The sequence below is a fragment of the Xylona heveae genome (genome assembly GCF_001619985.1).
Source record: "Xylona heveae TC161 unplaced genomic scaffold L228scaffold_10, whole genome shotgun sequence".
In the NCBI taxonomy this organism is placed as follows: domain Eukaryota; kingdom Fungi; phylum Ascomycota; class Xylonomycetes; order Xylonales; family Xylonaceae; genus Xylona; species Xylona heveae.
In genome coordinates, this window is record NW_017264202.1 from 621,781 (window position 1) to 647,547 (window position 25,767).

Consider the following 25,767-nt stretch of genomic DNA (forward strand, 5'->3'; position numbering starts at 1 on the left):
AGTGGAATTAAAATAAGCTTTCATTTAAAGATGTCATATAAACAACAGCCACTAGATGCTCCTATTCAATTTCCCTAGATTCCCAAATTGTAAATTGAAACCGATACGCCAAAATGGGGGCTTAGTCCCCGTTGACCAACCATCTAAGAATAATCTGTCATAATTTCAGTCCAGATTTGTATTTTGAGCGCGCCGCTTAGCTTGGTCGCGGAACATCTTCTTCATGAATGGGTTTTGGCTCTTGCCCTTGAGCTCCTTGTTTCTACTCTTATTGTACTCGATATAAGCCATGTCTTGACCACCGCTGAGATCACTCAACATGCCGGCGGTCCGGCGAGCACCCTTCTTAGCAAAGCGCTTGCTACCAGGGCCACCGGATCGTTCTCCAAATAGATCGCCGTCGATCTTCTCAACGTCTGCCGATGTCTCGTTCTGGAGCATGACCTCTTGCAACAACTCCGTACGCTCTTGCGGAGATGCGTATGCAAGGTTGGGTAGATTCTCGATACCCTGAAGGTGAGTAATCACCTTGAAGGCGTAACCCTGATCGACAAGGAAAGCCTGCCGTTTCGATGAATAGTACATTTCTTGGGTATCTTTCGAGACGAGCGAGTAGAAAAAGGCATTGAAGCCTTCGTCGTTTCTTCGTTTAGCTCGAAGAATCCGTCCGAGACGTTGGGCTTCCTGCCGACGAGATCCATAATGAGATGAAATCTGGATCAAACATGTCGCTTCCGGCAAGTCGAGAGATGTATCTCCAATCTTTGAGAGGAAGACGGTGTTTACGAGATCGTTGTGCTGGAAGTTTTCTAAAATCCGCAATCGCTCGGCCTGTGGCGTGCCGCCGTAAATATATGCTTTGTGCAGTTTCAGTGCGTATTTTTCCAATGCATAGACGTTGTCTGAAAACACAATAACCTTGTCGCCACGCTTTTCATGATAGTCTATCAAAAATTGGCAAGCCTGGAATTTCCGCGGGTTCATGATATAAAGCAGTGAACGCTTGCGCGAAGACTCCCGGAGATACTCTTGATAGAATTCGGTGGTCATTGGACACCAAACTTCGGCGCACTGAACCTTTGCAATATGCCCTTGCTCAGCAAGTTCCATCCAGTTGGCCTCGTAGAGTTTCGGGCCAATGAGGAAATTCAGATCGCGAATCTTGTCATCTTCACGCAAAAGCGTGGCAGTCAGACCAAGCTTTGAGTGAGTGGCAATAGAATGTGTGACTTTTCTGAAAATGGAGGCCGGGACGACATGGACTTCGTCCAAAATCATTAGACCCCATTCTCGACCCTGCAAAAAGTCCATCATCTTTTGCGAGTCATGCGACCTGCCCTTTGTTTGCGTAACCATGCTGTACGTTGATACAATTATACCGGTACTCCTGGAGAATTTCTCTTTGTGGTCGGACGTGAAAATAGCAATATCATCGGGATTGATATTGGACCATTTAATGAATTCGTTTCGCCATTGCACCACAGACATGGAGCTGGTGCACAACACGACAATGCCCTTCTTGATAGTACAAGCGGCAGTAATTCCAACCAGTGTTTTGCCGGCGCCGCAGGGAAGCACGATAATGCCACTTTTGGCTCGTCCATTACCGAACATTTTACTCAAACTCTTCTCTTGATAATGACGAATCTGTGCACTAGGCTTGAGGTCGATTTCGAGGTTGGGGTTCACCTCGTCGTTTCGGAAATCGTATTCTTCGAGCATGGGAAACTCCAACTCCAAGCATCGCTTCTGCACAACCTCGACATCGTCACTTACAATTTCAAACGAATGTACTTGGTCAGTCTCGTCCTCATCATCGTCCTCTTCTCGAAGGGTGAGAAATATATCATCTTCCTTGGCTGGACCTTCGGCATCCTGGTCGGTTCGCTGCGCTTGTGCCTGATCCGGTTGTTGCTTGACGCCAGCAGCATTCTTGGTACCAGGAATAACAAGACCACCCATTTGCGGGGCTTTCTCTTTTGTAATCTCGTCTGAGCCTTCAATCCTTGTTTTTCCCACAACCTCATCCTTCAATAATCGTTGCAGCATCTCTGGGTCCGTGCTCTCGACAAAATATCTATTATGCTTGAGTACAAGCTTAACTTTGCCGTACGAGGCGGTGCATTTTGTAATGAATTCCCTTATGTTTTCCGGTAGAGGAACCTTCGAGAGCCGATCAAGAACGTTGATGATGTCGCTGGGAAGAAGTCCAACAGAAACAGCAGCATATAAACTGTGAGGCGTCAATGCGTATTCGTGAAGAAACGTGGGTCTTGATAACGGTTCGGCGATCGTGGTCAAGAAATCTTGCGCATAGGCGGCAAGGGGCGAGAAACTCTCTAGAATGATTCTTCCCTTTACTGGATCTATCCAAAGCGGCCGATTATCGTGATCAGGTTTGAGTGAAAGATAGGCGAAATCGCTTGAACCGAAAAGTTGTGACGCAGAGTCAGTAGCCTGATGTTGTTGGCGGTTATAAGATTCAAGAGAGAATTTATTGATAGCCTTGTCTATGTTCTCAGCTTCGCTTTCGTCAGGCGGTTCTCCTTGTTCGGAGTATTCATCACTACTATCCACGCTCATAGGGGTACTCGGCGCAGGCGTAGACCGCTTCGACGCTCTCTCTGAGCGTGAGCCTGCCAGAGCTGTGAGCATTTCGTTAATCTCATAGAAGATGTCTGCTTCTTACCAGTAGTAGAAGCTTTGCGCTTTGGAGGCATCTCGCCGAAGCTGAAGCTTAGTGGCGACGGCTTAAATGAATGGGAACGACGTGCAGTCGATTTGAGAGCAGCTCTATGTATATGACTGCGTAAATTGCCTGCACAACGGTTCCACCGGTCACCAAGTCGTCTAAGTCTCTGCTTGCCACGAAATGATGACCGATGATAAAGTGTGGAGTCAGATATCTGCTCACTGCCAACTGCTAAGTAGTCAGTACTTCCGTAAGGCTACCATCTACCCTCGTACCGGCAAGACCCGTCTCTGCTCGGACATGATGTAAGCGAGCTTAGACGCGATTGGCGATGGCGACCTCTGTTGCCGCACTCCGTATACTTGGGCAATCCTGCCAGAATTGAGTGCTTATTCGACGCCGATCAACGAAATCTATCTACGATCGAGCAGACAAAGCTAGCATGTCGGCGCATCAGCTGGCGATAGCGAAAGCTTCCTTCTCTGCAGGTCTACTGAGACCAGATCCCACATCTGTTCCCCGCGATGAGATTTCTCATTTCCACACTTTGCTCGACCGAGCAGTGAACCAATGCTCGCCTTCAAATATCCAGGTTTGATCTATTGTCCTATCGCTGACACAACGTGATGACTAAAACTGGACGACGAGGATAGCAATGCAAGATATGGGTAACCAGGAACGTTTTCCCGTCCTCTGCTAGGATAACAGCCATCGGAAAGTATCTGGTAGCTTTGACGGCATCTTTCGTTCCTCAGAATGACGTCGCAGCAACTGAGCGTCGCAAACCGTCGCCAAAAAGGAAGCGCTTACATCTTCTATATCTTCTAAACGATCTCTTTCACGAATCAAAATATCATGGTGGTTCATCATCGAGCTTTGCTTCTTTAACCGGCCAAATCCAACCCTATCTCGTCGAATTGTTTGGGCTAGCCGCCGCTTTTGAACGGGAGAAGTGCCCAAAACACCACAAGAGGATTGAGGATTTGCTCGACTTATGGGATAAAAATGGATATTACGCCCCTCAATATGTCGAAAAGTTGCGTGAGACTGCCTGGAATGCAGCTCAACTCGGGCCTGTTGCTTTGGATGCTGCCAGGCAAGCGGAGGGCGGTTTCTCAACACCATCTGACAAAATACGCGACACCAAAAATATTCCTTTCGTGATGCCAGCAAATCATGGCGACCCATCGATACCATATTACGATCTCCCGGCTGGGAACATGATGCCACATATTATACCGAATTCGACAGCACCTATCAATCCGCAGCTTATGAAACCTCTTCAGTTTGTCGCTGGACCAGCGGACGAGAGTCTGGTTACTGTTGTGAAGGACTTCCTTCAAGATGTTAACAATACGTTTGATCAGGAAGCAGATATTGATAACGGTACTGTCCAAGACATTGACGAGCTGGGCCAGCCAATCATCCTCGACGAAGTTAGTGGAGAACGCCTCGGCGAGGCATACTATGGCTGGTCGCACGCGTTCTGCGAGAAGATGAAAAGGCGGCGAGAAGGGGCTTCTGGTACCGACACCAGGGGAACAAGTCGTGGCCGAAGTAGAAGCGCTAGTCCGCGACGAAGCAGACGATATGGCTCGTCGAGAAGTCTCAGCAGCGGCAGCAGAATTCGGGAAAGATCGCAATCCCATTCACGGTCACCATCCTATCCCCGAGATAGAGACTCTCGAGCTCGTTTCACTGGCAGATATCGCTCTCGGTCTAGACCTCGTGCATATTCTCGCAGTCAGTCACGGTCCAGGTCACCTCGGTGGGAAAATGACGGGTCTGGCAAACCATCTCGATCTCGTTCAGGGTCGAGGTCGAGGTCACCAATATTTCGGCCACCAAGCTCCTCAAACTTTGCGGGATCGATTCCTCCACAGCTGCCAACACATTCTCCCACTCCTTACCAGGCCCCTTTTCCAAATTCGAGCATCCCTCCATCTCCTTTTCCAGGTCCACTCGGTGCAGGGTTCCCTCTCGGACCCAGTGGCTTACCTGTGCCTCCGCCCCCACCACCCTTCCATGGACACGGACAATGGCCGCCTCCACCCCCACCTCTTCCCCCGAACGTGCCATTCCATCAAAATGTACCTTTTCCTCCGTTTCCGGGCTTTGTTCCGCCTCCTCCTCCTCCTCCGCCTCCTCCTGGGCCTCCATCTCAACATCCTCTAGGTGGTTATCAAGCCATGGGTGGCAGCCCTTCACATGCATCGCCTCCAGGACCTTGGAATGCGCCAACGGTTCCTTCTGGAGATAATTTACACCGCACGCATTACAGAGGTCGCGGCGGAGGAGTAGGTGGAGGAGGGAGAAGGGAGTGGAGGGGATAAGCCATTTCGACGCAACCTTTTATGATGTATTCATTCCACCCCTCGGGCGTTACGCACGTGGTAGCTCAAAAAATCGAAGTTGCCGCAACAAGAATCGAATTTGTGACCTGTCGAGATGCTCGCACTTAAAACACGGTAGATCACATCACTGGGGTAACGACTGGCTGCTTATCACTGCTCAGTCACCGAACAACCCAGTTTCTGAACTGCCAGTAAATGGGGTAGTAAGCGGCGACATGAAATTGTCAGCTGATTCAATAATTAATATGTGGCGTATAAGAAATTAGTTCGCTCCGCGCCTAGGTATTTAGGGCCCAGGGGCACTTGATTTTGGGCGATCTATTCATGTTACTAATTCCCAAAGATATTTTCTACTGGACACCGCAAGTGAACGGCACGAAGTAGAAGAGTAGACCTGAAACGGCATGATGTGAATCCATCAAGACATGTTACAGAAGCTATTCTTTACCTTACTTATCAATGCTTTGTTGGACACCAATCACGTTGAGTATCTCTCATCTTCCACAATAGCCAAGTCCAGATTTCCTTCCTGCCCTGGACCCGTCGGTTGAGTGGGTTGTTGCCCAATGATTGGATGGAGCTAGAACACGAGCCGACCGGGGGAGGAGATGCGCATACTTATCTATCGCCAGCTCATTGATTCATCTCTGTGTCCTCTTTTCGTCTTATCTGGAAACACTTTCATTCCCTATGTTGTAACACAATGAAAACGACGACGGCAAACTGATAGCAGTATCATCAATATTTTTGCCGTTTCGAACAATGTCTTGAAGCAGTTCTAGCCAACATGGATTACGCTCTTTCTGCTATCTGTCTCTACTCTACCATGCGTATCAGCATTGTCATGAAGTTGCTGCTGCATTGACGCCCGGACCCCTCCATGGCCCCCTCTCCCGAAACCGCCGTCCCTAAACTTCGCTTTCTCGGCCCACGGCTCGGCATGCAACAGAAGCGCAATTTTTTCCCTTGTCACTAACCAGGGTCTTTATTTCCAAACCCCTCTTTTGCGGGCCACTCATTTCCTCTCTTGCCTCCTTTGTTTATTCTCAGGTCCCGCAAAATTGTTCCTGGTTGATAACGAGAAGTGGAACGCACGTGTGCTGTCAGACCAAGGATTACTCTCTGATGATTTGGTAGGTAGGTCTGTGCATCTGCCCGGAATCTTTTCATCCATGGTTGACTGGTGCTAGCTTGGTTGCTCACCCGAGCGACTTTACCTAACTGATAGCTTTCTCCGTCGCTCTAAAACTTTCAGATTCAGTTCATTTCCCTACTTTGAGCCATTAGCAGTGAACTTGCACTGACATTTCGACTCTTTCGATTTCAGAAGCCGGTACATTTGCCGGTGTCAAACACGACTACTGTATTGACTAGCTACGCATCATTGCATCATGGGAGAAACTGCCTACGGAGTGATCTCTTCCTTTACAGGACTGAAGGGACGCCTGTCGGTACAGCTTCAATTGGCTTAGCTTGCGTGAATTGACATCTTGCCGTATAGTTCTCCACTCCTGAATAGAACTGCGACGGCTGAAAATGGATGCCGTCATGGCCGGATGTCTCAGCGGGTTGGGTCGGATAATTCTGCCCTGTGAAATTGAACATTACACAGCATACGGGCCGATTGACATTTCTTTCAATCCTCTAACATTGACAGGAAAGGGAATTCTAAATGCAGGCAAAGGACCAACGTGAGGTAAGCAATCCTGACGCCGCGAAGTTGATCACAGAAGCTCAGCTACAATATTTGAGGCTCGATTTCATCCATTCAAGTGATTCGTATTTGAAAACATATTCTCAAAGGTCTGCATATGGTCACGGAGTCATGTCGGCCGAACTTAATGCATTTCGAAAGTCGCATTGTCTGAGCAACGACAAAGAGAAGAGCACTGATAGAGAAAATTTTGAAAACATACTTGAATATGCATAGACTATGTCCGGAATTCATTCCTAAGCTTTCCTCAACAAGCGGATCTTCTCTTCCAAAATAAACGGGTAATGTTGGAGATATGCTATGCCTACGCGTTGAGACGGTACTGATCGTCGATTATTTCGCAAATGGAGCGTACTATCTTATTATTACGACATCACAAACGGGTAGAGTGTTCCTGAGGGTGCTTGACAAGACGACAATGGTACAAGTTAATCCCTTTGATGGACATGTATCAAACGATCATGATATACAAAGAGGGACAGATGTCTTATTTTCGTGATAACGTTGATATTGGACGCTCAATGCTGCCCCACCCACCAGTAGCTCCGAATCTCCTCAGAGCACTCCCTACCAGCAACGGTAGGAAGCAGCAAATCAAGATGCACAGCTGGTGACATGTCAATCATAGACATTGGAATGGAGATGATTGGCTCTGAAACTCTCGGTGATTTTTCTGGATTTGTCCTTGCAGGTTCGCCGGAGATTTACGACTAAATCTTCCTCAATGACTAGAAAATGTTCCCCTGACGCCGACCCTTGTTATCTTGCATTGCAGTCCCTTGAGGCTATCGACAATAGAACGCATGAGACAATTTCAAATTCAAAAAGAAAATCCTGCTCGATTGCAGTAATGCAGGTTTTAGGGGGGGGAAAGGTTTTGACCGGACGGCCCTAGTCGAATGGCGCGACCTGGAGAAAAGGTGTTGCAAGTCTTGCATTATTGTTTTTGTTGGCAGCGGAACCAAACTACTCCGATAAACAATGTCCGTCGGTGTCGGGCCCAGGTGTAATTTGACCACACCAAGGGTATTATGAAAAACAGGTCATTCGTCGTCGCCTACAAGCATATACGTTCCGCTGTGGGCCCTCGAACTTTGCATTTTCAATAACGGAAGATTGCATCGGCGGCGGCCGACAGCAATTAGTTAAAGCCGCCTAAAGCAGGGACAGAACATTTCGGGTAAACGCGGCGCGAGTGGGTCGCCAAACGTCCCAGTTCATTGAACTGCTGCGCTCGGTGGAAAAGGGTATCTCCAGATTCCGCCAGGAGATCGATTACTCTTGCAGCACTGTCGTAAGTTTTTCAGTTACGGGGCGGGAGACTAACTTATTCTGAGAAGTGGATCATTGTCATGTACGAAGGTACTGATTGCGACTCTTTCTCTGCAGCTCGTTGACAACAAAATATACTACAGACCCACTACTATTGGCCGCCCTTTTTTGGATTCTTTCAACCTCCCTTTTTCGAATGTGAATCTACGGAGTATAGTACAGAGGAACGGTAAGGTTGAGCCCCTGAATGGCGGCATCAGATGAGATGCTGACTGGATCGGACCTCTCTCCGCTAAATTCATTGTGATTATGGTGTCATCAGACGTCGCGAACTCCTCATAAAGTTGCCCTCTGTCTTGGCGGGGAAAAAGAGGTAAACCCGGGAAGGTTTTGACAGAAGTTGTCAGCTCGAGTGGATCTGCACTTGCCTTTCAAGTTGACATGCCACCTGCAAAACATCGCTCTCGCCGATACCGAGTTGGTACTTTGGCTTTTTAATTTATTTAGTGCGGTTTGGGAGTCGTCATCAAGTACAACAAATTCTCCGTTTTCTACCGATGCTAAGCTTTCTGATCCAATTCGGCTTAGACTCTACTTAGCGCGGGGCACGAGGGGTTTGCGGGACGAGAACGAGGGAAAATAACAAGATAAGTAAATTAAGTTGACGATGATGATGATGATGCTCATGATGGTGATGCATCATTGAAAAAAGGTGTCGACGACTAGTGAAACAGGCGACACCATTATTCCTAGAGACTCAAGTCTCTACACAACTCCCCATTTTGGCTAGGTAATCAATCGCTTCCATGCAAGCATTCCACGGGAAAGGCGTCATCTCTCGAACCATTCCCTCTGCGGGGTCGGGACTTTAGGCTTGGACTTCTCGATTTGTCACGCATTGGTTAAGCTCCAGAAGGGAAATTACTCTCGCCATCTTTCATCAACCCCCACGCTGCACGGTGAAGCTTACTTTCAGATGGCAGCCAAGCAACAATGCGCAAGGAGTGTGCGCAGAAGCAAACAACACAGGTAAAAAGAGATGGCTTTGTCCAGGGGGCAGTCGGCGAGAAGGAGGGAAGAGAACGAGGTGGCTGCATGACGACTCGAATCAATGAGGGTGGCCAGCGAAGCTGCCGGGTCTCCACATCCCGGTAACAGGGACCATCTTCTTGACTTTGATGCCGCCGACGTTGGTGCAGAACCGGCATTAGTTGCTCTCGTCGTGACCCAGAGAAGGGTGTGTCTCTATGTGAGTCTGTGTTGGACGTCTTTTTTCGGCCATGGTGTCGTGTGGATGCGGGCGGGCAGCGCAGTCTCTCTTTTCTTTCCGCGCGATGGTGGTGTTAATATGTGCCTTGCTTTTGCACGGTTCTGCTGCGGCTGCCACCAGCTGATGCTGTTCGACCCCTGCTCCGAGCGATCTCTCATCTGCTGCATTGAACATGGACGGACACGAACTTGGCGCATGCAGGAAGGGAGAAATACCCCAGACTTTGAGGGACCACTCAACCGACACTAAGAGGCATGCCAACGGGTAAATGATCAACTTGAGTGTTCCTACTTCAGCAGATGATTGCATACAAGTCTGCTGCAGGTTAACACCGTAGTATAGTGCTGTAATTGGACAATGTCATCATTGATCCCTTGGGCTCTTCTGGTAATCAAATGTGGGCCCCCTAAAAAGGTGAGATGCTTGGAGATTATTATTTGACTCTATACTGAATGGGTCCGTGGGCCCTTGGACGGGGACCCTTCGCGCCCTTCTCGGTGCGGAAATGACCCATGACTTGGTCCCCTTCTTCTCCACTCTTTCCGTTCGGCGCCACGCCCGAAGAAAAAAAGATTCCCATGGCTTCTGAAGAAAGATGACTCGAACGAATCCTGTCCTACTAGTCATGCCTTGATTGACTCTGTGCGCAACGCGCCCTCTTTCTTCCGTCCCTGCTCACTGTCACTTTTGACATTTCTATAACACTCTTTGCCTCTTCGCCTTTTTCCTTTTTCCTTTCTTCCAATCTTCAAAAAGTCATTGTGCAGGTTGCATTGCATAGCACTCAAGTTTACATCCCTCTCAGTAAACGGATCTGAACAATCTTATTCTCCGCCGCAACCGCCACATTTTTCTACCCCACGAACTCTCTCGTCAAGAGAAGATTCCCCCACGAAAACCATTCCGCCAATTTATTCGCGGGCATAACAAATCAACAATTCTCCAAAATTAAATCTCGGTCTTTCGTCATTCGCTGTTAGAATTACGTGTTCAGGATGAAACCATAATTATATACAGAGTCGGCATCTTTCGCCTTTGCAGGCCCTTCAGCAATTTCACTCATCCGAACCAACGATTTTGGCTCCTGTATTTACGTCTGGTAGAGGAGTGTGCGCGATCGCATAGAAAATCTTGACCATTTCCAAAACGGTGAAAGGGAAAGGCTGCCACCACTAGAGGGAGAATCAGCGTCCCCTCCATCCAAGAACCGTCCTAGGCTCGATTGTAAGGCAGCTAGGTCACCTTTGTGACAAGGCTGGACAGTCCCCTCATAAGTCGCACCCAAGAAGGGGACATACGGCTTTCTTTTTCTTATTTGTTCCTTCCCTCACATTGAAGCCTGCTTTTATCGGGTGCTTCTTCAGAGCTAAAAAGAGGAGAAAATGGAAGGATCATTGACTTTGATCAACGCGAAAATCCAGTTTCTTGTAAGTGCTTCACAAAGTTACTGTATCCTTTCATATTCTTTGTCTGCAACTGCATTGCAGTTGCGGCTGGTTTTGAAGCCCTCTTGTGGATTCATCAAGCTGGGGTCTTCCTGGTCTTGGTGATTTTCCTCAAGAGTCTTCTCTGCCATACTTTTGGAGACACCATAACCTTGACGGAAATCCTGATGCAAGGTTCCTTGATTGGTTGGAAAATAAAAGAGCTCGGTTGGCTAACGGATATGCTTTGCATTGCAGGAAACCCGATTGAGCTTGATTCACATCCCTCTTCACCTGTACTCCAACTTTCTCCAGCCGATTCTACAGCTCTTACTGCCCAGCGAGAATGGCAACGGCGCCCGCTTCAGTCCGTCCGGGGAGCGCAACTCTTTTTCCTGGGCCGCGCAGCACACCTTTGTAAATATCTCGGTCACACCTATCGAATGCTCGGTTGCGTGCTCAAGAGAGTCGGCGGAGGCGCTCTTCAAACCCGTCCTCGAGAGCCTGGATGCGTCAAGTCGGAACCAAATCTCCATTTCGACAGAAGATTATGTCGTCTTTCAGGTTGATGGTGAGGGACTGGATGCAGGTCAACGAGTGCTGGAGTTGACTACTCCCTTGGCTTTGGCTGGAATGTACGTTGTTCCCGCCTCCTCCCGAGATCTCCCTTTCAACGCAGTCCTTTGAAATGAGTCCTCCATAAGATTCGATATACTAACGCGGCTCACCCCACGAATAGTTCCATCTTCTTCATTACGACCTACTTCTCAGACTACATTCTCGTTCCCCTCAAATCCAGAGGCCATGTCATCTCCGCGCTCGAAGAACGAGGCTTCGCGTTTGAAAACAGCGTCGACGCATTCGTGAACCAGTCGCACCACCGCAACATTTCAGGCTCCGGCGCGGATTCACCAAACCCACCCTCGACCCCTCCGCCGGCAAACGTCAGCGAATTGCAAACTCGGACTTTTGCCTTGCTGAAGCGCCGCAACGTTGTTCCGGAGGTAGATCGGGATCTTCGACTGGTGCAGTGTGCCGGTCGTGGAGATTTCTGGTCCAGCGGAGTTGTCGGCGGCGCATCAAGTAGCGAAGGACGTAACGAAACTCAGCTTCTCCTCGGCTTGATGAAATGCCTGGTCCACCGACCACGCTTTTTGAGCTTGACGCTTACAGACACGGACCCCGCGTCCCTTTTGCTTGAGCAGCGCCTGCTCAACGAGTTTGGTTCCGAGGAAGTCCTGCTCGGTAGCAAAGAGGACATTCTTGTTCCCATCACCCTCGATCTCAGAGGCCTGCCTCTCGAGGCAACCGGTATCGTGTGCGGCGTGGCCTCCAAGCTCGTGGGCAACACGGCGCACCAGCTCGAGGAAGCAATCGACATGAGCTACCTGAGTACCACGCGTGCCGGTACCGTCTTTGTCGGCGAGGAACAGCTCGCTCGCGCTCTGGAAGCGCTCAAGGGCCCCGAGAATGGTTTCATTGCTGATTAACACCAACGTTTTTTCTCCGGTACACTTACTTCGCGACTGGTCTAACAAATTTACTTGACGTACTGCCTGGGGCGTCGCGCCCTTGATGTATCTGACGTCCGGCCCCGAAAACTCCTTTCTTTTTCTCATCATTGCCGATGTGGAATTTTGGATACTACCCTCCACTTCCTTTCCACTTCCCTTTCCACTTTGATTTCCATCTCATACTATCTACAATCTCATACCCATCTCCACAAATCTTTTTCCCGCCTTGAACATTTTTTGGCTCTATACCCTCAATTTAAACTTCCCCTTGTTTTTTTTTTTTTTTTTCCCCCCTCCCTCTCTTCCATCACCCACCATTCCCGCCATGCCTCACCTTTTATTCTTCTCTCCCCAAAAAAGTTCCTTTTTTCTTTTTTCTTTTTTCTTGTTTCTGCACTTTTACTTTTACTTTTACTTTTTACTTGTCCTTGTCCTTGTCCTTGTCCATTTATTATTTTTTTCTCTTTCTTCAATCTCAGTGGATGTCCCTGGACCATTTTATTTATTTATTTCTTCATTGTCTCTTCTCTCACCATCCCGCGAATCTCGGGTACCCGTTCAAAAGTCTCCTTCTGTTTTCTTCCCCCCATGAACATCACAAAAATGGAAACAGGAGGACTTGAAACAATTGGGAACCGTTATATTATTGAAGTTCAAAACCCCTCCCCTTTTTGCAAATCAATTTCTTTTCACAGTTGCATGGACCGGCGTGTTCTTTTTTCCTCGAATATCTGAACTTTGCATTTTGTATAGCCGGGAAAGAGTTTTGGGATTTATAATTATAAATGGACACAGGGTAACTCGGAACAATGGGATATACAAGAATTTTGTATTTTCTTTCTTTCTTTTTCCTTTTCTTTTCCCCCCTCCCTAAATGGATGGATAAGATTGGTTAGGTTATATCTCAAGGGTAAACTTGAGTGTGTTCAACTCTACGGTACTTACGGTACGAAGTAATGCCACATATAAAATGGAACCTTGTCATTTCATGTAGTCTGATTGACTAATCTCTTGCTTGGAATTTTTTTCTAGAGAATGTGACTTTTGTATTTTCGCTACGGGTATAACGCTATCTCGTACATGTAGTCTTAATTGTTCTTGCTCTTGTGCAGTCTGTCTGCTGATGAACCTGATACGTAGAACAAAAAGACTGAGGTATTGCCTTGGGTGGATTTATGGAAGTCCATATACAGTTGCCGTGCCTAAGCTTTTGTTAGCACATTCAAAAAAAAAGGCAAATAAAGAGAGAGAGGATCACTCACCATCACCACCACCACAAACCCACTCTTTTCTTCGTCCGCTCGGGCACCATGCTGTTGCGCCCACGACCTTGACTTTGCCTTCGGTTTGAACTTGAATCTTCTCGACAATTTTCCCTTCCAGGACATCCCATGCATATACCCATCCGTCCTCGGTCCCGCTCAGAGCCCACGCGTTGTCAATTTGGCTCAGACATGACCGGATCCTGAACTCGGTGTTGATGTGACCCGTGTAGCTCTGCAGGAGGTTGCCTGAGCCCTTGTCCATGAGCCGCATGGTATTGTCGAGAGTCGACACGAGGAGACCGCTTCCGTCCGTGGTGGGTGTGATTGATGTTACGGGTGCTAAAAGGGCGCATTGTCAGTGTCCGTTGGATGGGAGGGATCAAGCAGTGTAAAGTGTAAGTGAGATATTCGTCTGAAAACGGAGAAATGCCACGAGTTCTGCGGGAAATAATTTGAAGAACAGATGGCTGCAGAAAAATTGCGATTGTCCAAAAACAAGTAAATGTGCATTACGAAAATAATGGAGATAGGGCACATACCGCCAATAACATCGGCATTGAGCGTGCCCATTCGAAGATCGTACACGCGGACACGCCCGTCCACGCTTCCGGTGATAATCTCATAGTCGCTGACGACGATACTGGTCACGCTGTCGCGTGCCTCAGAGAGGATCTGAATGGGCTTTATTGACTGGGATTTCATATCCCAGATGCGCACGGTACTGTCGACACTACCTGTGAGGTTGACATCCTATGTTAGTTTCTGATTTGAAATGCCTCAGTAATAATATGGAACGGTAGTGATCTCAGTCCAATCTAAAGGGTATATCTATCAGTCCCTTAAGAGTTTTCACTTACCAGTCACAAGCACATTATCCCCTTCTCCACCAAAGGCGCAGGCATTTACCCTCATTGTATGTCCATGATTGCCGCCAAATCGACGCAACGTTCGTGCAGTCGCAACATCCCACAGGAAGACTGTGCGATCGCCACCTACGGAAGCAAATCGCGCGTTATCCTCCGTCACAGCGACCTCGAGGACGGCGTATCCGTGCGCCTCGTATTTCTGCACCAAGGACCCGCTCGAGGCATTATACAGGTGTATTCGGCGGTCCGATGAACCGGTAAGGATCTGTGCGGAGCAGAGACATGTCAGACAATCGACGCAATAAGTTGTAATCTATGACAGTGGTGGGTTGAAAAGACGGGGTAGCGTCGTGGGGTGGCAAGGTAGTAAAGTCCCCGAATCCAGGGACACCCGGGAGCGGGGAAGATGGTGTGTACGTGAGAGAATCGGAGGCAGAGGCCAGAGCAAGACGGTATTGGGCTGCGAGGGATGACAGCATGAGGGCTCGACCGCCACGATCACCGGGACCACCAGGAACGCCCGTCCAGATGTACGCGGGGTAGCTCCAAGAGAACCCAAACAGCCCTCGTCGATAACGCCATCTTTCCCCCGCTTTCCTATCATGACATGTAGGCTCCTCCCAGTCATTGATTATGAAAAGGTTTGGGAACAATGCAGACAATCTATCAGGCTCCTCCTAGAAGTCATCTGCATCTTTGCAGTACATGCTGCATGCATCTCTGCAGGCGTGGGGGTTGATTCGTTGTAGCAAGGGCAGCAGCTATGTTTTCCACTGGAAAGAAACTGGGAACATACATATTGTCCTAGACCAGCGCTGTAGGTGACATTGTGGATCGGTCCTAAATGTCAATATAAAATTCAGCTGTGCTCTGCCAATTATACATCATGATCCATAAAACTGAGGGTAAGTGGGAAATGCGTCGATAAAGACATGGGCTGGAGAGCTGGGAAATGGAAAAGTATTGTAACATTAAATCTCATGGCTCTGAGTATTCTTTCAGTAAAAGAAAAGCGCGCATACCATTGTGACCGACTAGCTTAGTGACCGGGCGAGTTGGGAAGCTCATCACATCGTTGTGGTTAAGGAAGCTCAAAGCAAAGGTGAGTTCATCACAAAGCTTGACTCCCGGCCGAGGCTCGCTTCGGCCTCCGCCATTGCACTAGATCTATCAAGCACGTACGGGACAACACTCATAACAGTCCTTCCAACGTTTATGATTTATGTTTTTATAGATGCAAAATTGCCAAGTCATGTGTCAACCCTTTGTCTGAGGCTCTTTAAGAATATAAAGAGAATAGAATCTAGAATCAAATTATATCGTGACTACAAGGTATCTGAAAAATCAACGGCATGTCCGTTGGCCGAAGAAGAAGCGCTAAAGCTAAAAATGATTTGCTGGATACCAATAATATGCCTTCTCAAATTAAGTACCTTCGCCGCACCAAAATATTGGCAACACAGCATGGGTGTTCAAGGCGGACCATCTTGGCCACCATGGCCATCTCACAATTATTGCAGAGGGATCTGGCAAGCCTCCAAACCGAATTAACGGCCACGTCCATAGCTGCGAACAGCGCTTCCCTGCATCTGCTCCATCTCTCCCTCGAGCTGTTTGATTCTATATGGCACGTCAGTAATGCTAGTTCTTTTAGCTTCAAGAATTCGATATTTCATACGCTGCGTGAGTGGTCTCCAGGTCCTTGTTGAGGCGGTCTCTCTCGGCAATGAGCTTCTGCTCCCATTGTCGGAATCGCTGCTCCTCGATCTTGACTTGCTCCGTAAAACGTTTCCGGAGGTTCTCTTCCTCCTCCTTGAACTTGGGGTTGTCCAGCTTGCGGGGCCGGGCCTCGCCAAACTTCCGGGTCTCCATCTGCTGGGCACGGTAGGCCTCGTAGTGTTGCTCCTCCGTCGTGTGAATCAGGTCGAGCATGTGCGTACGGATTAAAATGGATCGAAGCTTCTTGAAGTCGCAGTGGTCCTCGTTCTCCACCTCGGCGACACCCCAGGCGTACTGTCGGCCCTTGACAACGCGGCCGTCGGCGCTCTTGACATCCTTCTCCGACCCGATAACCGCGAAAGGCATGGCGGCAACGAGACTCCGTGCATGCTGAAGCGCTGCGTCATCGTCTTCCTCAAGAGGCGGCTGATAGATCTTAATTCCCTGAGCTTCGATCACGGCCCGAATCTATCCGTTGTTAGCATATTTCCAGCTACGGGAATGCTGTTGTAATGACGAACTCTGTGCTTGAACTTTGCAAGGTCGGCGGGGCTCAAGGTGTCAGCCTTTGCGACGACGGGGATCAGATTGACTCTGCTGCTCAGTCGCTTCATGACCTCAATGTCCAGGGGCTTCAGGGTGTGTCCGGTTGGGCGAATGAAGTAAAGGCAGGCGTGCACACGGAGGTCGATCTTTTCCGTCCGGCGAGGCTGCTGCTCTTGAAGCATGTAAGACTCGTGCTGGTCATCGAGGAATTCGATGATGGGCTGCCAGGAGTCGCGGTTGTTGACATAGTCTCCAAAACCAGGGGTATCAATAACAGTCAGACGGACTACACGTAGTGTCAGGTCAACCAGCACGCCTCCATTCCCAGCAAGATATTCTACCTTTGAAGAACTTCTCCTCCAGCTCAGCCTTGGTAATTTCAATCTCAACTGTCTTGTCGACCTGCTTGGCGTGACGGCGCTTGTGATCGGCATAGTTCTTAATGGTGGTGGAAAAGAGCGTGTTGATGAAAGTAGTCTTGCCCAATCCAGATTCACCTGCAACCTGTTTTATTTTTAATATGAATGGACGTTTTGAAAGATTTATGGCTTCTGATCCGTACCATAATAGTGAAGGCGGCCCCCCTTTTAGCGACAATCTTGTGCCTGGAAGACATCAGCTCTGGCGAACATTTTCAGATATTTCTTTCTGCCACGACGAACCGTTGGTTGGGAAGCTAGTTGCATTGCTCGATCAGCCTCTGATCACAGGAAATTCTGTCGTTCGCGTAAATGAAGCACTTACATTCGCAATCCCGATAGGGGACGCGGACTCGGTGACAGCCGGAGCCATTGTGAGTGTGCTCGTATCTACCTGGTACAGGATGATAGAGAGCAAGAATTATGTAGAAAAGGATTCAGAACAAACGAGTGGAAGGAGGGCAGAGGAAGATGGGAATATCCCAAGACAGAAAGGCAAAGGGGGGGCGGAGTGCCTGTACGTCTGTCTTTTGGGTTCTGGCGTCTACCGGGCGTCGGGACGTGGTTGAGCTTCCAGGGGAAAGGGAAGAAGGGGAAAGGGACAAACAAGCCAACTCTCTCCCTGCTTCTCGTTTGCATTTCCCTTCTGGGCAAAGGAGACAAAGGGGTGGCCCGCTCCCCAGATTCGATTCACGCTAACTACCTTGGCTCTAATGCCAAATCTCGGCAGAACCTTGCTCCGGAGCTGGACTTTTTTGTTGATCGGATAAACTTTTTGAAATTCACCTACAACGACTAAGAGACTTTTAGACATGCGATAGTTGGACTGCTTGTGTGTTTTCCACGTTCAGCCACCACCATGAAGACGGAGTTCAAGGTATGAGTCTCTGCATCACTTTTGATTATTCTATACTAAACTTATCAGTTCTCCAACCTCTTGGGCACCGTCTATTGCAGAGGCAATCTGCTATTCACGCCTGACGGAACTTGCCTTCTTTCGCCCGTGGGCAACAGGGTCACAGTCTTTGATCTGGTCAAGTAAGGCTCTACGTGGGCTGTTCAAATGCATTATCATTGACATTTCTCTAGTAATAAATCATATACTCTTCCATTTGCGCATCGGCGAAATATTACTCGCATTGCCTTGACACCCCGCGGCAACCTGCTTCTGACGATTGACGAAGATGGTCGAGCAATTCTGAGCAACTTCCAACGCCGGGTTGCACTGCATCACTTTTCGTTCCGAGCTCCCGTATCAGCTCTGGCCTTTGCTCCTTCAGGCCGTCATTTCGCTGTTGGAGTAGAGCGCCATGTCGAGGTCTGGCACACCCCTTCGACTCCCGACACCAATGCCGAGGGCGAGCTGGAGTTTGCGCCTTTCGTCCGTCATCGCGTCTACGCCGGACACTACGATAATGTTCAAAGCATCGAATGGTCCAGCGATTCGAGGTTTTTCTTGAGTTCATCAAAGGACTTGACAGCACGGATATGGAGCTTGGACCCAGAAGTAGGATTTGAGCCGACAACATTGGCAGGCCACAGAGAGGCAGTGCACGGGGCATGGTTCTCCAAAGACCAGGAAACAGTATGCTGTTCTGCAAATTCTTTGCTCTATATATAAATGTTCAAACTAACATCTCTCAGATATGGACCATCAGCCGAGACGGCGCCCTCTTCCAATGGGCGTATACGCGCAAGCCGGGAGCGCCGGAGCCGGAGGAGGATGAAATGGAAGACGATGCAAATATGAACTGGAGAATCACACAGAAGCACTATTTTTTGCAAAATAATGCCAAGTTGACATGCGCGGCATTTCATCCGGAAACCAACTTACTAGTTGCCGGCTTCTCGAACGGAATATTTACGCTCTATGAGCTCCCAGAGTTCAACATGATCCACACCCTGAGGTAGATACCTATTTCTGCAGATTGAACTCCACCCTTGCTAATAATTTCCTCAGCATTTCTCAAAATGACATTGACTTTGTAACTCTCAACAAGACCGGAGAATGGCTAGCATTCGGTGCATCGAAGCTCGGCCAGCTCCTCGTCTGGGAATGGCAGTCAGAGTCTTACATCCTTAAGCAACAGGGACACTTTGATGCTATGAACGCCATTGCATACTCCCCTGATGGTCAACGTGTTATCACCGCCGCCGATGACGGAAAGATCAAAGTCTGGGACGTCAACTCCGGTTTCTGTATCGTCACCTTCACCGAGCACACCAGCGGCGTAACAGCCTGCGAATTTGCCAAGCGTGGCAACATCCTTTTCACAGCCAGTCTCGATGGCTCTGTCCGCGCATGGGACCTTATTCGATACCGCAACTTCCGAACCTTTACCGCGCCTACGCGACTCGCCTTCTCCTCGCTCGCCGTCGATCCTAGTGGTGAAGTTGTCTGCGCAGGATCTCTCGACGACTTCGACATTCACGTCTGGTCCGTCCAAACCGGCCAACTGCTCGACCAACTCGCTGGCCACGAAGGTCCCGTATCCAGCCTTGCCTTCACTGCCGACGGCGGCTCCCTCGTCAGCGGCAGCTGGGACCACACCGTTCGCGTATGGAGCATTTTCGGGCGGACTCAAACCAGCGAACCTCTAATCCTCCAGGCCGACGTGCTCTGCGTCGCTGTCCGCCCCGACTCACTACAAGTCGCAGTGTCAACTCTCGACGGACAACTCACATTCTGGTCCATTGGCGAAGCCGTCCAGCAAGGCGGTGTCGACGGACGACGCGATATTTCCGGCGGCCGTAAAATCTCCGACCGCCGCACCGCGGCCAACGCCGCCGGCACCAAGAGCTTCAACACCATCGTCTACAGCGCCGACGGCTCCTGCGTCCTCGCCAGCGGCAACAGCAAATACATTTGTCTGTACTCTGTCACAACGGGCTCCTTACTCAAAAAGTACACCGTCTCCATCAACCTCTCTCTCGACGGCACCCAGGAGTTTCTCAACAGCAAGCTTCTCGGCGAAGCCGGCCCTGCCGGCCTCATCGACACTCAGGGCGAAGCGTCCGACCTCGAAGACCGCATCGACCGCACCATGCCCGGCGCCAACCGAGGCGATCTCGCTGCGCGCAAACAACGGCCTGAAGTCCGCGTCCCCGCCGTTTCGTTCAGCCCCACAGGTCGCGCATTCTGCGCGGCCTCGACTGAGGGCCTGCTCATCTACTCTCTCGACACCACGACCCAGTTCGACCCTTTCGATCTCGACATCGACATCACCCCTGCCACGACCCTCGCCACGCTGCACGAAGAGAAGAACTACCTCAAGGCCCTTGTCATGGCGTTCCGCCTCAATACCGCAGGCTTGATTCAGCGCGTCTATGAAGCCATTCCCGTCGATGACATCCCCCATGTTGTCGACGACTTGCCCACCACATACTTGCCCCGTCTCCTCCGCTTTGTCGCCCACAATACTGCCAATTCACCACACCTGGAATTCAATCTCCTCTGGAACGCGGCCCTTCTTGGTCGCCGTGGACGATGGCTCAAGGATAATGCGGCCATGTGTGCGCCCGAATTGCGTGTCGTGCAGAAGGCTATTTCCTCGATCCGGACAGAGTTGATGAGAGTGTATGTCTCTTCCCCCGCCCTATTGGTTATTCTGCCTTTCTACCCTTTTTCCTCTTCCATTTTCGTCTTCCATTTTCGTCTTCCTTTGCTTTCCTTTTTCTTTTCGTCACTTTTTTTATATAAAAGAATCGTGGAAAGCCCTGCTAATACCTCATACAGTGCCGAAGAAAACGTCTACACAATCGACTATCTCCTCGCTCAGCCCAAAGCTTCCGATGTTTCAAACAAACTCGACCTGTTAACTTCGACTGCCCACGACGATTCCAACGCCGCTAGCGTCGACGGCGATGACGATGAGAGCATGGAAGAGGAAGACGGCTGGATCGGACTGGAGGACTAAATTTGTCTAGAAGACAAAAATCCATTATCAGAAATATGGTTCAAAGGAAATGTGGGGTGGAGTGGTAGAATCATAAAAGCATCATCATTTCTTCGGGCGCTCAGAGGCGTTTATTAGCAGTAGTCATTTCTTCATCCTTGGTTTCCTTTTCTTCCTCCCTTCCCTTCCCACTTGGCCAATATCGTATTTCTTGGAATTTGTGGGCTTTATATATATTTCTCCATTTTCATATTTATTTTCATTTCCTTTTATTTCATTTCATATATTATACATTTGTAAGACAACCGTAAGAGTTTAGGCCTAAATATATGTAGATTATTCCAAAAGAAAAGGAAAAGGAAGGAAATTTTGTAATCATCTATCAATCAACCAAGGATTGATTTCTGTCTGTCGGTCCCCGTGCCTAAGTACCAAAGTGCGCATAGATGATCCCAAGAAAACAAAGAAGAAAGAATCGATCGATAACACCACCGTTTAGATGCGAGAACCAAAACGCCAGACCACGACTAGAGAGAGAGAGAGAGAGAGAGAGAGAGAGAGAAATAAAGAAGCTAAAGAAAGGGGGGGGATACGAGGCAAAGATATAGCTTCGGGTGAGCGACGGACATGCAGACCGCTTATCTGGACCCCCGAGTACTAAGAAATACGTTGAAAACAGAAAAAACCTGAAGGGGGGAGCCGTAGCGTCAAATACAAGAACGGAGCCGATGCTAAGACAGAATTTTAAGAAAAAAATAATAATGTCCAGGTCGCTTTTGAATTCAATACAGCTGCAGAATACTAATCGTCGTCATCGATCCTGGCGCGCTTGGACGAGCCAGTGTCGCGCGAGTCTTGCATTCCGTAACGCTTGGTTCCGGCACCGCCGTCTCCGCCGGCAGTAGCCTCTGAGATCATAGCATCGATGTTAAAAGGATCGGCTGTATCTTTTTCGAACTGGACAGGGCCAGAGCGGGGCTGTTCATCAAAGGAACTTGTTAGCATCATTCTCCGATACGGGCGCTGGGATCAAAGCCAACATAGGGAAAAACGAGACAGGGGAAAAAAAGAAAAGGGAGAAGAGCATACCTCTGCATCTGAAGCGCCCTTGAAACCCTCCTTGGCTCGGCCGAGGACTTCAAATCTGTTGCTCTTGCCAATACGATCCATTTCTTTCCCTGCATCGGCGCCTTCGTCCTCGTCATCATCAAAGTTCGTCCGTGGCCGGTAGATGCTGCTGATTGCATCCTGAGCCGCAAAGAGGGGCTTGTCGTATGGATTGTCCTCATTGAAGCCAGTATCAAACCCGCTCGTCTGATTGAAAAGACGAGAGTCGTACATGGTCTCAGATGACTGGGTGGGTTTGGCCAGACCGAGAGCGACCTTTTCGGAAATGTCACGGTTCTGCTCACGCGCCATTGCTTGAATCCGGCGCTCAGTGCCCATACGTGATTGGCGAAGCTGACGCTCAGCTTCACGACGGCGCTCACGACGCATCTCTTCACGCTCCCGAGCGGCTTCATCCTCGTCAGAGCTGACGGACCGAGATCGTGAACGAGAACGCGATGAAGCGATGGAGCCAGAGCGACTCCGGCGGCGGCTCGCTGAGCCGGAGGCGGCGGCGGAGCGTTCCTCGCGGGCCTTTTGGGCGAGCATGCGTAGGTGGTCTTCCTTTTGCGCCTTTTCCTTCTCTGCGAGCTTCTGTTGCATGAGCGCGCGCTGTTTGACTTCTTCTCGGGCATGGCGGTCGGCGGTGAAAAGCGCTTCGGCGAATTGAGCAAACTTGTCGTTGATTGTGACATCCTGCAGGCCGCGACCATCGGCGGCAAGACGCTTGTCCAGTGGGACAGTATAACCCTTTGGATTTTTCCAGTTGGATACCGGAGGAGGTATGCGCCACGCTTCTTGGTCCTCGGCGGTAAGTTTCCTTGGAGGGGAGTGCATGACGGGAGGTGGCGGTGAAGGCGGCCCACGAGGGATCTTCTTGTGCTTGAATTTAGGTGGTTCCATGGGGTCTTGCTGTCTCTCAACGATTTTGAAGATACGATCATTTTTCCGCGTGTTATCGCCCATTTGATTTGCTGGTGTATAGCGGACGAAAGTCGGATCATTTCTCGATGTGCCCCTGACGTTCTTAGGCTTCTGCGCTGCTACAGCACCAGATACGAGTTTCGCGAGGGCATCCTTGGTCTTCTCCGTCTGTTCAGCAACTTGTTCGGCGGAAGGCCTCTCCAAAGAGATCTCCCCAACATCGGCACGTTGTCGAAGTGGAATCAAGTCTTTGAAAGAGGCGTGCACGATACGTTTATCGTTATGTCCTTGGCGGGCAATGGCGTCGTATTTGACTTTGCCTTCAGCATCAACCTGAACGGCCAGGGCATTGGATTTGGCGTTCATTTTGCGACCCATGTCAAGCGGGTACTGCGCGACGGGAATCTCGGGGAAAGCGCCACCATCCCCAAAATCTTCAATGGACCGTGGTCGCCATCCTGCTCGATTACCGTACGGCGGCGGTCCCGTTCTCTGTATAATTGAATTAGCATTAATACAGAATTCCAAAGATTATTCATTGAAGTAGCAAAATTATTCAAGGGTACTGACTCGAAGAACTATCTGGGTCTCATCGAGCTCGCCGGGCCCAAGAATTCGAGGACCCTTCGGTTGCGCGTGCGCGGGGAGCTCTTCATCTTCCCCAGTATACTTCGGTTTCGGAAGAATCTGTGACAATGAAGCTGCGACCGAAGCCATGGTCGAGTTGTGTATTGGTGGGCTTCTTCGTGGCTTGATGGCCAGATTGATGTGGATGACCGTGATATAATTTCGTAGGTTGATGGAGGTTCTCGCTTAGGCTTGCGGTTTCTAGGATTATCTTCGGCTAATACTTCCATATTTGACACGACATTGAGATTGAAACTGTACGGCAAATGCAAATTATAAAGTCAGGCTGTGATTCAACTTAAAATTTTTTACAATATAATTGTAATTTATTTAAGTAGTTCTATCGGTGTGAAGAATATTCGGTACGACATTGACGCCTTGCAACAGGCCAGTTCCATCACTTTCGTATGGCATTGTACCTGCTCCTCCATCAAAACATTGAGCATGATATTTATTCCCAACCATTAAGACAATTCTTCGCAAAATAACAAGAACAGCAGGTTCATATTCGTCAAACTTCGAATATCAAGATGATTTGATCAAATGCCAGTCACGCTCGCCGCAGACCTCACACCAACTCCGTCCGCGCAACTGAAACTCCAAAAATGCTTCCTTTTTACCCCTGAGAGTATTGCTCCTTCTCATTGATCGGCTTATCCTCTAGTATCTGCTCACTGTCATTGTTGAGGCCGGCCCACTTTGGCTTACCATCAGGTATGTCCATGACGCGTTGGCCGTAAAACATATGACATCTATACAAACAGGTGGTCAGCATATGTCAAATTTAAAAGAGAGAAATTGCCAAGAAGCTGGCATTACTATTGTGTTGCATATTTTTCGACGTACCTCGGCTCGAACTTTAATCTATCTTCCTTGCTCTTGAAGTGAATCAATGAGGGGAACAAGAGTATCATATTTCTGCCCTCGTCCATGATGGGCGAATGGCACCACTTGCATCGCACCTTGCATGGCAGCTTATGCTTGGTTGTCTTCTCTGAAGGATCATACCACTCGAGATCATGATGTCCGTTGGTGAAATTGATGTCTTCTTTGTGGAAGATGGCGGCCCACTGGAAAGGCGCGGCTGTCAAAACAGTCGTCAGTAATGGTACATGAATAAAATTACCATTGATTCAAGCGACGCAAAAATATCAGAACGCCCAATTGCCCTGCAAATTATTACTGGAACGACAACAGCAAACTAACTTACCATGCTGAGTTTGACATGTTGTGCAATGGCAGAGTTTGGAGTCTAAAGGCCTATCTCTCTTGAGCTGGTATGTGACCTTTCCGCAATGGCAGCTCGCCTCATAGCGGACGGGAAAGTGCTCATGACGGGTGTGGATTTGGTAAGGAGCTCTCTCCTTCCATTCTTCGTGAACTTCAGTTGAGGTGGTGCCTTTAGGCTGCTCCTGCATCTTACCAGGAGCATTTTCCTGCTGTCCCATATCTTTATCCATCATAGCCGTCTCGTGGTCAACGGCGTCGTGTTTCGGACTTGGGAGTCTGCCTGAGGCGCAAAAAGCTTGGATATGATTCGAGTGAAAAGATGCTTTGTGAGGGGCAATTTGGTGAGACGTTAAAGCACTGGGGTTTTGCGAGTATCTGAATCCTCCTGGGGTCGTGGCAAAGGTGGTATAAATGTCTTGTTGTCGTGAGGTGGGTGAACGGCTTGGAAGAACAGAAAAGAGTCGAGTCGACTGGCGGGAGGATGTGACGACTCTCAGAAATCGTTTGGAAGCCGAGACAGAGATGAAGGTAACACGGCTCGCAGCACAGCTGCTGACAACGTCCATATGCTGAGCAAATTTTACTGTGGAGATGAGCAAAAGTCTAGGAGCAGGAAGTGGAGAAAAGTGGAAACAATCTTATGAACGATGGTGTAGTCTCTTTGGGAGTGGTGATTCTTCAATACCAAGTTGTTGCGTCACAAATACAAATGTCAAAAACAATCCGGGTCTAGCTCTTTCGAGCTCCAGGAGAGGTATAGGGGAGGACGGGGTACATAAAACTCTAGACCAAATCAGACGTTCGTCAATTGATCATGCATGTAGACACTTTCAAGTACCGTAGCACAGAAAGATGTGCTTATGACAATGCTTTGCTCATTAAATGCTCAATAAACTAAAGATATGATCTGTCCGATGCTGTTTCGTGC

General features: G+C 49.1%; 8 protein-coding genes across 8 annotated transcripts; 3 read left to right on the forward strand and 5 right to left on the reverse strand.

The window, feature by feature from the left end:
* Positions 1-16: 16 nt before the first annotated feature.
* Positions 17-2,907, reverse strand: L228DRAFT_256780 (putative DNA repair helicase). Its single transcript, XM_018333942.1, has 2 exons — positions 2,690-2,907; positions 17-2,636 (listed from the first exon to the last, which is right to left on the reverse strand). Exons 1-2 carry the CDS (start codon positions 2,718-2,720, stop codon positions 166-168), a joined length of 2,502 nt encoding a protein of 833 aa, XP_018185910.1. The 5' UTR covers positions 2,721-2,907; the 3' UTR covers positions 17-165.
* L228DRAFT_240885 (hypothetical protein) lies at positions 2,873-4,867 on the forward strand (the record flags this gene model as incomplete). Its single annotated transcript, XM_018331287.1, has 3 exons — positions 2,873-2,997; positions 3,369-4,249; positions 4,299-4,867. The coding sequence occupies 3 exons, from the start codon at positions 2,873-2,875 to the stop codon at positions 4,865-4,867; spliced, it is 1,575 nt and encodes a 524-aa protein (XP_018185911.1).
* Positions 4,868-10,511: 5,644 nt separating this feature from the next.
* On the forward strand, positions 10,512-12,493 carry L228DRAFT_263014 (hypothetical protein). The gene is made up of 3 exons (XM_018334458.1): positions 10,512-10,729; positions 10,985-11,361; positions 11,466-12,493. The coding sequence occupies exons 1-3, from the start codon at positions 10,685-10,687 to the stop codon at positions 12,214-12,216; spliced, it is 1,173 nt and encodes a 390-aa protein (XP_018185912.1). The 5' UTR covers positions 10,512-10,684; the 3' UTR covers positions 12,217-12,493.
* A 784-nt stretch (positions 12,494-13,277) lies between these two features.
* On the reverse strand, positions 13,278-15,444 carry L228DRAFT_250046 (WD40 repeat-like protein). The gene is made up of 6 exons (XM_018333229.1): positions 15,394-15,444; positions 15,168-15,211; positions 14,363-14,636; positions 14,045-14,239; positions 13,503-13,844; positions 13,278-13,442 (listed from the first exon to the last, which is right to left on the reverse strand). The coding sequence occupies exons 1-6, from the start codon at positions 15,437-15,439 to the stop codon at positions 13,414-13,416; spliced, it is 930 nt and encodes a 309-aa protein (XP_018185913.1). The 5' UTR covers positions 15,440-15,444; the 3' UTR covers positions 13,278-13,413.
* Positions 15,445-15,687: 243 nt separating this feature from the next.
* Positions 15,688-17,620, reverse strand: L228DRAFT_250047 (septin). The gene is made up of 7 exons (XM_018333230.1): positions 17,381-17,620; positions 17,299-17,312; positions 17,199-17,241; positions 16,978-17,140; positions 16,612-16,922; positions 16,050-16,558; positions 15,688-15,991 (listed from the first exon to the last, which is right to left on the reverse strand). The coding sequence occupies exons 1-7, from the start codon at positions 17,426-17,428 to the stop codon at positions 15,919-15,921; spliced, it is 1,161 nt and encodes a 386-aa protein (XP_018185914.1). The 5' UTR covers positions 17,429-17,620; the 3' UTR covers positions 15,688-15,918.
* A 249-nt stretch (positions 17,621-17,869) lies between these two features.
* On the forward strand, positions 17,870-21,274 carry L228DRAFT_285073 (putative small nucleolar ribonucleo protein complex subunit). Its single transcript, XM_018336298.1, has 6 exons — positions 17,870-17,932; positions 17,981-18,093; positions 18,145-18,640; positions 18,700-18,962; positions 19,016-20,632; positions 20,792-21,274. The coding sequence occupies exons 1-6, from the start codon at positions 17,915-17,917 to the stop codon at positions 20,970-20,972; spliced, it is 2,688 nt and encodes an 895-aa protein (XP_018185915.1). The 5' UTR covers positions 17,870-17,914; the 3' UTR covers positions 20,973-21,274.
* A 478-nt stretch (positions 21,275-21,752) lies between these two features.
* L228DRAFT_240890 (putative transcriptional regulator Cwf13/SkiP) lies at positions 21,753-23,699 on the reverse strand (the record flags this gene model as incomplete). Its single annotated transcript, XM_018331288.1, has 3 exons — positions 21,753-21,929; positions 22,041-23,474; positions 23,553-23,699. The coding sequence occupies 3 exons, from the start codon at positions 23,697-23,699 to the stop codon at positions 21,753-21,755; spliced, it is 1,758 nt and encodes a 585-aa protein (XP_018185916.1).
* Positions 23,700-24,225: 526 nt separating this feature from the next.
* Positions 24,226-25,027, reverse strand: L228DRAFT_213991 (glutathione-dependent formaldehyde-activating, GFA; the record flags this gene model as incomplete). The annotated part of the gene is made up of 3 exons (XM_018330016.1): positions 24,226-24,361; positions 24,456-24,693; positions 24,820-25,027. The coding sequence occupies 3 exons, from the start codon at positions 25,025-25,027 to the stop codon at positions 24,226-24,228; spliced, it is 582 nt and encodes a 193-aa protein (XP_018185917.1).
* Positions 25,028-25,767: the final 740 nt, after the last annotated feature.